The sequence below is a fragment of the Dicentrarchus labrax genome, unplaced genomic scaffold (assembly GCF_905237075.1).
Source record: "Dicentrarchus labrax unplaced genomic scaffold, dlabrax2021, whole genome shotgun sequence".
In the NCBI taxonomy this organism is placed as follows: domain Eukaryota; kingdom Metazoa; phylum Chordata; class Actinopteri; family Moronidae; genus Dicentrarchus; species Dicentrarchus labrax.
Window position 1 is genome coordinate 8,092,142 of NW_026136702.1, and position 11,573 is coordinate 8,103,714.

The 11,573-nt window shown below is 38.4% G+C and overlaps 1 protein-coding gene across 11 annotated transcripts; it reads left to right on the forward strand.

Annotated features, from left to right (window-relative positions):
* The first annotated feature begins 2,555 nt into the window (after positions 1 to 2,555).
* On the forward strand, positions 2,556 to 11,309 carry LOC127351307 (uncharacterized). Of its 11 annotated transcripts, none has more exons than XR_007880853.1 (7): positions 2,556 to 2,654; positions 3,954 to 4,027; positions 4,543 to 4,651; positions 5,565 to 8,879; positions 9,800 to 9,955; positions 10,041 to 10,133; positions 10,892 to 11,309. XR_007880853.1 is itself a non-coding variant. In XM_051378690.1 (7 exons), exons 4-7 carry the CDS (start codon positions 7,863 to 7,865, stop codon positions 11,201 to 11,203), a joined length of 1,578 nt encoding a protein of 525 aa, XP_051234650.1. In that variant the 5' UTR covers positions 3,889 to 4,582; positions 4,961 to 5,149; positions 5,565 to 5,884; positions 7,847 to 7,862; the 3' UTR covers positions 11,204 to 11,309. The 11 variants fall into 11 exon arrangements, 5 of the variants coding, with proteins under 5 accessions (XP_051234650.1, XP_051234671.1, XP_051234682.1 ...); XM_051378690.1 differs by lacking the exon at positions 2,556 to 2,654 and adding an exon at positions 4,961 to 5,149 and having other exon boundaries at positions 3,889 to 4,582; positions 5,565 to 5,884; positions 7,847 to 8,879; XR_007880852.1 differs by lacking the exon at positions 2,556 to 2,654 and having other exon boundaries at positions 3,889 to 4,027.
* Positions 11,310 to 11,573: the final 264 nt, after the last annotated feature.

The window sequence follows — 11,573 nt, forward strand, 5'->3', positions numbered from 1 at the left end:
TTAATGTCATTGCGTATGTATCTTATGTTGTTCTTACCAGCCCTCCAGAGCCCTGTTGTTTTCCCTGACCTTTTGCATCTTTATTGTTTATTATTACTGTGTAGTTTATGTTAACATGGTTTGTCAACATTGCATTGTATGCAGTCGTGCCAGTAATGCCACTTAAACTGAAAAAAGGAGGTCTTGCAGCTTTTAGTGTAGCATGTCAAGGCTAGAGGTTGTTGATCTGATGTCTCAAGACAGCACTGAGGTAAATGCAGTTAAGAAATATCATAAAAGTTTAGTTGCAGCCTGTTATATTAAAATTTATTTAGAAAATTTCAAGTTAAAAAAATTCACAAACCACTATAACAATTATTGATTTTTTTATATTGTGGGAGAGAGGGTGGTAGAATTTAATGGTGTTACCCTTTAAACAAAGTCCCTGTATATCAAACATATGTGATCATACATATTCCTAATGTTTGGCGGCTCAAATACTGTATATTCCGTATAAATACAGTGTCCATGAAGTTAACGTTCTTCTGGCTGTTAAATTTCACTTCCATCAGATATGAGAGAAGTGTAATTTTACAGTGAGTTGAAATATCAAAAAAATAAAAAAATATTTAATTTAGAACTAGGCACCCTACTGATATTCATGAGAGACACATAGCTTTTGGGGACATCTCAGTGAGATGCCACTGAGTCCGATTACCTCATCTTCATTAGCAGGAAAAAAATAACACATTTAGCTTAAATTTAAATTAGTCATTTAATACAAAGGGGCACCACCCCCTAGGAACATATTAAGTGAGACACATTCCTATGTCTTGAATTTTACACAGTACTTAATTCTGCATACTAATGGGGACATTTGTCACAAAGATCATTCTGCTCCATGGTTGATGATACAGGTGTTGACTCTCTCCGTAGTGGTGAGACTGAAGAAACAGGAAGTCAAGACGAATCTTCATGTTACAGTTAGTTAAAATGTAAAAACTCAAGGCTACAGCTAGGAACAGGAAGACATGCTTCAGTGCATGTATATGTAAGTCCCTGAGGAGGGTAAACATACTGTGAGGCCAACTCTACTGCAAACTCTCCTGTCACTGCGGTCACTGCAATTGCATGCCAATTGTTTCTTATTCAGCAATGAGACAAGGCAAAATAAAAGCCCTATAAGTGTGTATGTAATCCATCGTCACTCTGTGTCACAAAGCAAATGAAAGAACATAAACACACTACTGTGAAATATAATTAACGTACCTGACCATGAACTGTATGTACTACAGGTGTTGCGGTGGTGCTACTGCTGGAATGAAAACCTACAGCGTAGGTATATACGGTGGGACTGCTGTTAACCCCTGGCATTAAGTATAAATCCAGTTTAAGTAGCAAAGAAGTAGTGAGACATTGTAATACTGCCACAAAACCTCTTAGAGGTACAAAGCGTGTGATAATGGTGGCAGACACATGGGTGGTTTTAAAAGGCACTGGGAAATGTTTTGTTGTTTAGGTACAAGAACTGGTTTAACATTATAAAATGCTATAAACAAGGCCACTAAATACTGCCTATGTCTTTGTGACACAGCTGTGGGTTGACGGTATTGTAGTAATGTCTTATTAATAATAATGTTGACAACAGAAGGTACAAGGAGAGAAAATTCCTCAGAGCGCAGACAAACAGAGAGAGATATTTCCCAGCGAGAGGGAGCGTTGGGGGCAAACAGTGATGTGCTGGTAGAATTTACACTACTGTTCAAATAAGATTTATTATTTATTCTTCCTTTAAACATAGGGATTTATATAACGATATCACAAGGTGTCTATGGTCTGTCATGACCCATTTTGCCAGGCTCACTGAGCTAGACAAAGGGGGAGAGAACTCTCAATTTAAAGTAATTTAAGAAATATTCTATATGAAATGAACTAACTACTTACATAATAAATTAATCTGTAGTCTGTAAATCAGTGGCGGTCGCAGTATTGTATGTATGTGTGGTGTTGTGTAGGCAAAACAAAGAAAAATCTGACCAAAATGGTTATAGTAATAATAATAATAGCGTGGCAGGTCTGGTGCAGACATAGGGAACAGGGCATGTGAATGGAGGAATCAAGCCCAACTACAAAATCCCCCATTTCTGTCTCTGGTCAAAAAGGCAGCACTGATTTCACCAAAAACAAGTGTTTAGCTCCTTGTCATGCAACAGCTTAATCGGCACACGCTTCTCATTATCAACTAAGGACAACGAAAGCATGATCAGAAAAAATTGTGGCAAACAAGCCAGAACCAGAAACAGTACTTGAATCCACACATAAGGGTTCGTTTCCAGTCCTATACGAGCAAATAGTTGCATAGAACACTGAAAAAATGGAAGAAGGAGGGTTGTTCAATTTACAAGTATGCATTTTGTATATGCTACATAATTAATTTATATTTCTCTCCAAAACATGATTAAATCTTTAAAAAGCATTTCAATATTGAGGAATTTAAAACCTACATGTCTCCATCATTTGAAGAAGAAAGGAAAAAGTTATGTTTTATCAGCGAAAAGGCCGCCTCAAGGGCGGGCTCCTGGACAGGAAACGGTTGCTGAAGACCTGCAGGCTCCGCCATTTTCTCCCTCGCTGTGATATTTTCTATGGATTTGGGCTTCTCAGGACACATAAAGGTAATAAAACTTGTCAAATATGAGCCAGTGTTAGAAGCAGCGTGTTTATAATCAAGATTTGAAAAGGTTTGGCTTTTTATTTGCCGGTAATGTCGAGTAAATCCAAGTCAGTCTTCATGCTAACGTTTGCGGTCATTCACTGGTTGCTAATGGTAGCGGTCATGCCTGCCCTCATTGAATATCTTTATCTTCATATCTTTATCTTTATTAGTTTTTATGTCTGTTAACGTAATGTGTGCACGGCAACTAGTTTGTATGGGGAAATTCATAGAACATAGGCCTAGGTCTATTCTCTTTTCAAATTGGCACCTGTCGGAGGTATTAAACAAGTTAACGAGTGTGGGGGATGGGTAACTCTGACATTGGCTTTGGTGAAACATGGCTGCTGTAACGAAATGGACTAGGCGATATTAAAGTAGGTATCTTAGTATCAATTCTGCCATGCTGAGGTTCAGCAGTGTACTTTAACGTCATGTTCAGCTGTTCCCATTATGGAGGTGATTATGGTCCGTTCAAATTAACCCCTTTGGGGGAAAAAAAGTAATGTTGTTAATGTTTTTTTTTTTTATATACAGTCCGTGACTTTTGGGGAGCCTACTACTTAATAAGAAACACACTCGATTTTTGAGTATTTATTGATTGATTTATTTATTTTTTTGCTTTGTTTTTTCTTTCGGTAAGACATGCTTGTTCTTTCGTGCACGTCCACTGCGCACAGCTCCATTGACCTGCTTCTCCCGCAGCAACATGCTACCCGACTCTCACTCGCCTTTCCGAGTTTGGATAGACGTTGCCTCCGAGATGTAGAATGTGTATTGTAGATGAGAAACACACATTTTAGGATCACTGACTTGTATCAGAGCAGACATGGCCTGCGATTTTAAAAAAAATTTATAAGGAGGGCAATACCAATATTTGACAGTAATATTCTCAGCTGTCGTTGTTGCTAGGCTTTCAGTGTTTTCCATTAATTAACTCGTATGGGTCCGCCACAGTCTGTCACAGGGAAAAAAAAAATATACCGTCTCTCATATCTCTCTGTCAGCCCCTCCTTCCCTGCACTCTCTCGCGCGAGTAGGCTCACGCACTTACACACACACACAAACAAAACACGGGCACATGGACAGGTTGCGCTGTAATGGTGATAAACATTTAATACACCGCGATCGCACCCCCCCCACCCCACCCGTCGGACGGTCCGATCGCACCCCTAGCCTCCTGAAAATCTGTTGGAAACACTGCCTTTAGTTCATTATCAACTATAGCTCTTTTTAACATTTATTTATTTTTTCTGTGTAGATATCCTCCATCCAAGACCAATATTTGATATAAGGTATGTCTCTGGGTGCTGTGTCAAAGGCTCTGTAGTAGTGGTGAGTATTACTATTCACTTGCTTTTGTTGGTTTACTGGATGTGTTTAAACAAGAATGAATGGATTTCTCATGATTATGATGATATTATTTTCAAAAATATTGTAATGATAATTGCTGTAAATCCTACTGTCTTTAAGGGTGTAATGTTTATTTTTTGTTGAAACTATTTTGGAGAAGTGTTTCTAATAATTAGTCTGTCAGGATTTCACAAAATAATTTAACGGCACCACAATTAAACCACATAAAATGGCTGTGATTGTAATTTTTTGTAATTTTTTCAACAATTACTAAACTATATTGCTTTAACTTTTATGATGGTAAGATTTATTGATTTCTGGATTAGACTGCATTGGTTTAACATAAGAGTGTTCCCTAATAAACTGGCAAGATTATGCATTTTTAAATTATGGTTATTTATAATATATAATTATGGTTTTAAATTATGATTTGCTCTATTTCTGTAGGATGTGTGTCAGTGAGTTGAACTTCCATTTGTTTGTCTCTCTTTCTCTAGTGAATGTGGCAGTGTAAAGGGTGTTCAGTCGCTGTGCAAAGTAGGTCTGAATTACTTCACCATTATAAACTCAAACACCCACATTTTGGACGCACCATAAATTATCCATGTACGTATTCTAAATGTCCCTGTACATTTAAGACATGGAATGCTTTAATCATCCATCAAAGTAGAGTGCATTCCACACAAGATAATCAGACACGAAAAGAGTTGTCCATTTTCAGCTGTCACTTATGTGCATGCAAAAATTTAGCTAATGAAAGGGAGTTTTTTGTTCATATCAACACACATCTGAAGAAAAATGAAAATGTAGGTTGCATGTTCGTTGGCTGTAGTTTTCAAACAAGTATTTATGGAACCTTTAAGTCTCATAAGAGTCGCCGGCACACACCTCACACATTATCTGATTTTCTACCAGGTATTGTAAAAACAACTACAATAGCATCTCCACCATTAGATGATTTGTTTGCTGATAGCCAGGATGAGGAGTGTGTGTTAGAGGAAGTTTCTGATTCTTCACGAGATCAACACAATGCACTTCCAAGTGCAATTGAGCAGCAGCTTGCAGCAGCCTTACTAAAGTTGGAATATTTAGTCCACGTGCCAGGTACAGCAATTGATGATTTTTTGCAAGAACTTTACTACTTGATAAACATAGCATCAGTCACAGTATCTAGAAGTGTTGTGACAGATATCCTTAAGCATCACAAAATACAAGTTGATGACTCTGTAGTTACAGAAATCACCACAGCAGTATGCTCATCTAACCCTGTTCCAAAAGCAATTGAAAAAGGCGGCCCTCTTAGTACTTCATATCAACGTAAACAATTTTATAAGGAAAAATTCTGTGTTGTGGAACCAGTTACTTACATACTTGATCATAAAAAGAAACACACCTTTCAGTATGTCCCACTGTTGAAATCTTTGCAACAAATTTTAAATAATAAGGCCATTGTTGATAAGATAATTGAAAATCATAGAGGACAGCAGGACACTGAACTTGACCCATCTCTTGAATTCAGGTCCCCTGAAGATGGTTTGCATTTTAACGCAAACAGCTTCCTAAATGCAGAGGAGTTACGGATAACACTGCGTCTGTATGTGGATGATTTTGAGACCTGCAATCCCCTAGGCACCTCTAGGAAAAAACACAAGCTTTGTGGTGTTTACTGGATACTAGGTAACCTGCCACCAGGCTCCCACTCATCTTTATCATCTATTTATCTTGCAGTGCTTTGCAAAAGTGTTGATGTAAAAACATATGGTTATGAAACAGTCTTGGAACCCCTTCTTCAAGATATTAAAATTCTCGAGGACTATGGTGTGTATGTGCCTTTATTAGGTAAGTCTCTTAAAGGTACAGTACTGAGTATTGTGGCTGACAACCTGGGCGCGCATGGTATTGCAGGGTTCATAGAAAATTTTTCTGGTGATTACGTTTGTCGCTTTTGCACAGCAAAGAGTTGTGATTTCAGGAATCAGTGTGTTGCTACCGGTGCTTTCAGCCTTAGAACTAGAGCTGGCCATGCAGATCATGTAAAATCATCTTGTGAGAAGGGTACACATTGCTTTGGAGTTAAGAGAGAGTGCATTTTTACCAAAACTCTGTCTCATTTTCATGTTGTCTCCGGTTTTCCGCCTGATGTTGCTCATGATATATTTGAGGGCATTGTGCCTGTTGAGCTGGCCCACTGCTTGGCATTAATGATATCAAAGAAGTTATTTACATTAGATGAACTAAATAGAGCTATACTGACTTTCCCCTATAAATGGTCCGACAAAACAAACAAGCCACATATTGTACCACAAAGTTTCTTGGGTCGGAAAACTATCGGTGGCAACGCTCATGAAAACTGGAGCCTACTGAGGCTGCTCCCATTTGTGATAGGTCCCCTTGTCCCAGAAAATGAGCCAGCATGGCTTGTGTTGATGGATTTAAAAGATATTGTGCAGTTAGTTGTTGCTCCTGTGCATACAGATGAATCCATCTCATACCTTGAAAGCAAAATTGTTGAGCACAGACAGAGGTACCAAGACCTGTTCCCTGGTGTCAGACTTCTACCCAAACACCACTATGTAGAACACTACCCGCAGATGATAAGGTGTTTTGGCCCTCTAGTCACAGTTTGGACAATGAGATTTGAAGCCAAACATAGTTTCTTTAAGAACATTGTTAAACACACAAGTTGCTTTAAGAATGTACCACTGACTTTGGCTTCAAAACATCAAATGATGATTGCATTTCACCTAAACTCACCGTCTTATGGTAAATCTTGCCTAGATGTATCTACTGTCTCCACAGTTCCAGTTGATGTACTGAAGGAGGAAGTAGCTGAGGCTATAAAGCTAAAATGCCCTAGCACATCTGAAGTGCATCTTGCTAAGAATGCATCAAGCAATGGCATAGCCTACAGCAATGGCATGATAGTTGCCCATGGATCAGTAGGTGGATTACCAGAGTTTGCTGAAATTAGTCAGATGTGTGTAATAAATGAGATGTTGTTCCTCATTGTGAAAGTGCTGTGTGGGTGGTACACTGAACACTACAGAGCCTTTGAGCTAAGCTTGTCACCATCCAGAGAAGTAAAACTTGTGGCACTCAGTGAACTCACTGACCCCTATCCACTGGCCTCTTACACTGTTGGATCAAGTCATATGGTAACCTTAAAAAGGCAGATTATCATAAAAGGTTGGTTAACCACCAAAATGGTGATTAATAGTAGGACTGAACAGTTAATTGCAATAAGATATTTTCAGTCCAAAGTAATTGCTCTTTTTTTTACACACGTATATTTGGTGATATGGTAATGTGCATGCTGAGTTGTATGTTTTGTTATTTTGTCACAAGACATTTGTCTTTGGAGTCTGTCAATCTGCCTGCATGTGTATCATCACATCTATTTTCTCTTCACATTCAGACTGTATTTTTTTGTGCTTTGTTGCCCATGGGAGTTTCTCTGAAATCTCTTTGTATATCCATTATAGGTCATACTGTATTGCATGCACTGATTTTTGTGGGTCACATCCTAGGCTTCTCATTTGTTTCCACCTCTTTCTAGTTTTCAGGATGAACTTTAAGCTAGTACAGATGGATTTTATCAGGTAGTAGTTGGGCAAATTACAAAATGAAAGTGGGACTAGAATCAATTCTCCAAGGCCTTCTTCAAGGCCAAGTGGTAAACTGAAAATGAGAAACCTAACATCATGTTGCATCAATTAGTGTATTGACACAAGTAAAATACTTGACATAAAACAATAAGCATTAATCTTTTTTTCCTTTTTGTCACTTTCCTTCTTTTTACAGACTGAGACGTAGAAGGATGAATGCCCCGACACTTCTCAAAGTCATCCTGGGTGACAACAGCAGCCAAAGGATGACTTTTCAAAATGGACTCCCAGGATCTGTTAATGAACTTGTTAGTGAGGTACAAAGACAATGTGGACTTGACTATGACTTCAGACTTCAGTTTATGGATGCACTATTTGGAAATGACTTCATGAACCTCACTTCAATGGATGAAGTACAGGATAGAGGGACAATTAGAGTGATTGCCATGACAGATTCCTCAACTCCTCAGTGTGCTAATATCCTTCCCACCTCAGCTGCCCATCACTCCCTTAATGAATCCTCATCCCTGTCCAGTGGATGTGTTGACACTGACATACTCTCTTCACCGGAGTCAGAGTCATCCGGCTCTCGGTCATCTTGGCCGAGCATCTTTCGTGTTCCTCAGTTTAGTTATGATGCCGAGTTGAAACTTGCGCAGGGCAATGCAGCTTACAGGGAAAAGGGTACATTGTTTATTCCTGATCCTAAACTGAAGTCGAACATTCTTGAGGGCCTAGTGCAAGAAATTGTTAAGTACAAACTTTATGTTTCTGACAAAGACTTTAACACAGTTGGAGAGGCTCTAATCTCAAAGCATCCTTGCCTGACTGAGAAAGGCTCCCTCTCTGGATATGCTGGATGGAAATGCAGCTTGAAGAACAAACTGGCAATCTACCGCACTCACCTAAGAAAGCTTGGATGTCCTGAGGTGACAATAAACTCACTCAAGCACAAACCAGAGGGCAAATCAAGCCCTGCTTTTGGCATTAAAAAACCAAGAAGGTCTGAAGTGAACTACTGTCCCCCCTATCCTACTGGAGAATCTGAGAAGAGTCTTGAGAGTGTGAGAATGGAGCTTCTTTCAGATGTTAAGAAGAAGAACAACAGGGAAGCAGTAAGGATGAAAATGGAAAAGACATTTGCATATAGGAGACAGGAAGTGGTTCGCGACACACCAATGATAAGAGACTTCCAGACGAGATGGCCAGCACTTTTTGAAGTAGGCGAGGTATGTGATTTATTCTCTCTCTCTCTCTCACTCACTCACACTCTCTCTCTCACACATTACAAACTAAAATTAAATCTGTATGATTCCTATCTGTTGATTTACCTTAATTTGACAAAGTCATGTAACTTACCTGCTGGCTGCTTAGCAGACCCTCTCCCAAACTAAATCAATTGTTAATCCTTAAGTGTTCTTGGGGATATTTCCAGCCACCCTGTTGTTTATTTTTTAAGCCATTTTGGCTGTGTTGAATGAATATAGCTAAAATTTGCAAGAAAATTAAAAAAAAATAATAATTGAAATTGAAATCTCAGTACCTTAATTAAGCCTAAAATGGCAATGCTATCAAAATCCAGGCTTAAATGTTCCTAGCGCCAAAACCTGCCCCATTGAAACCCATTAAAACAACTTTTTTTGATCCCACGTTTATCCTAACATAACATCTCGCACAGTATGGTAAACATACTGGCATTTAAAGGGTTAAAAACAAAAAATATATAATTAATATTTTATATGTATATTTCAGGCTGAAGTAGTTCTAAAAGACTGGCGTGTTTAAGTCGAAAAAAATATCAATATATACTATTTTTTTATAGCAGTTTATGGGAACAAGCCACGTTTTGGCTTTAGGAACATCCACAAAGTAAATAAGTTAAGAACACTTAAGGGTCACCAAGTTTCAGCCGGAAAATATTTGGAGGGTATAGATGATTTTTTAAAAAGTATGATCATGACATAATATAACTAGAAAATAAAGCAATAAAACAAGGAACTTTTTGAATTATTCTGCTCCTGTACAAATGTTCTAATTTAATTTTAACTTACTGTTGGTCATGGTTACTTGATTGGTGTTCGTTTTTTTATTTATTTTTTTATTAATTGCTGCCATATTGCATGTTGTCTGTAATCATTCTCATTTTCAGATAAATGCTGAATTCAAACGGATCACAACAATGCCCCTGCAGTCCAGATTTCTATCGCAATTAGATGTTCACTCCGAGAAACTGCTCAAAATGTTTAAAAACAGAGGAGGACAGATTGGCAGACGCCTAGGGGGCATCATTGCACCCATGGATGAAGTAAGTATACTCTCTGGGGGACAAACTCAAACTTACACAGACAAACTCAAGCAAAACAACTTGTGCTTCTGTTTTTCTGCCTCAGGATGATGACGTGGATCTGGGAAGAGAATGTGTCATAAAGGCACTCTGCGTTTACCTGAACGAGGACCCAGAGAATCTATTGAGAGAGTATGTGGTAAGTATTACTTAGGTTTAGTATGTTGATGTTATCTTTCATATTTTGTATAAGCTTTAAAACATCTACCCATTGTAATTACTTTACAGTCAGCTAACTTGTAAGATAATATGGTAGTGATCTTAATCTATACAAGTAGTTCCGACCAAGCAATCTGATTGTTCAACAAGACATTTAGAACGTGCTCAAATCAGCATAACAGCACGCCTGACTCAAAACTAACAATATTATTCCGCCATCTCATGTTGTTGTATCCATCTCCATGATAACCATCCATGATTCTTATTTTTATTTTTTAGAAACATTGTTACTCGTGAAAAAAAAATCTAACTAAATCAACCTCCTGTAGAGTGTAAAAAGAATGCACACTCGCAAAAACCTTTTTAAATTTGAGAGCAAATTGTCCATCAAAATGAATATATTTTGATACATTTTATTTTGTTGGTAATAGTTGTATAATCGCAATATTACCCGAGAGGGTGTACTTAAACGTCATTTGAGCATGACAGTGATGCGCTCAGGAGCAAGCGCCTCGGTCCCTACCCTCTTGGGTAATATTGCTTAAATCAAAGTGTGTGTTATGTGTGTGGTTTTCAGCCTCTATGAGCCACTTTGTGTTAATTTCTGTATGAAAGTGCCATATAAATAAAGTTTGATTTGATATCTTAATAAATTACTCAATACAGATATGCAGTATTCCCTATATGGACGTGGCATGTAGTGTAATCACACTTTGATTCTTTTTGTGTATTGTACAGGCAGCAGATGAATCCCTCCTCCAGGAATCCATTGAGGAAACCACTATGGGTATATACGTCTGGAAACACAGAGATGACAGTGAAAAACCAGAGGACATTGGCATTGTCCTCGAGTCCCAGATTGTGATGCAGGATATGGACAGTGTTCCCTTAGCTGCTGCCATGTTGTTTGGCCTAATATATTCTTTGAACTTAAACTACCCTGCTGAACTCAAGTATACCTTTGAAGTGCTGCAGAAGGTGGTCATGGAGCTTGAAGGCAATGCACTGTCCAAAAAAGCCCAAGTCCTGAAGAACAGACTTTATCAGTGAACTGGCTATCCAGGCTCTCGAGCTTGATTTCTTAAGACATACATTATGTCACCTACCTCTTCCAGTTGTTGGACTTTTCTTTTGGGCGGGTAGGAGGCTTTTTGTTTTTTTTTTAATGGAACTATAACATAATTTCCCCCCCCTTTTTTAGAGTTTGGGGTGATTTTTGTTTACTGTGAACATTGAAAAAATTATAGTGGCTTGTTTACGATTACCAGTGTTCACATTATGGAACACCCTGTGGTCATGGTCAGGCTGTGTGCTATGTACCATAGAGCAAAAGGACAGGTGTGTATTCAAATGAAAATTCTCTGTCAGTGTGTTGTATGTACATAGATGAGTTTTAATGTGTGGTGACCGTAGCTTTGGC

Coding starts and splice junctions, on each gene's coding strand:
- LOC127351307 (XM_051378690.1), top strand. CDS start 7,863: ATGAATGCCCCGACACTTCTCAAAGTCATCCTGGGTGACAACAGCAGC. Junction 8,880..9,799: donor CACTTTTTGAAGTAGGCGAG/GTATGTGATTTA, acceptor TCTCATTTTCAG/ATAAATGCTGAATTCAAACG. Junction 9,956..10,040: donor TCATTGCACCCATGGATGAA/GTAAGTATACTC, acceptor TTTCTGCCTCAG/GATGATGACGTGGATCTGGG.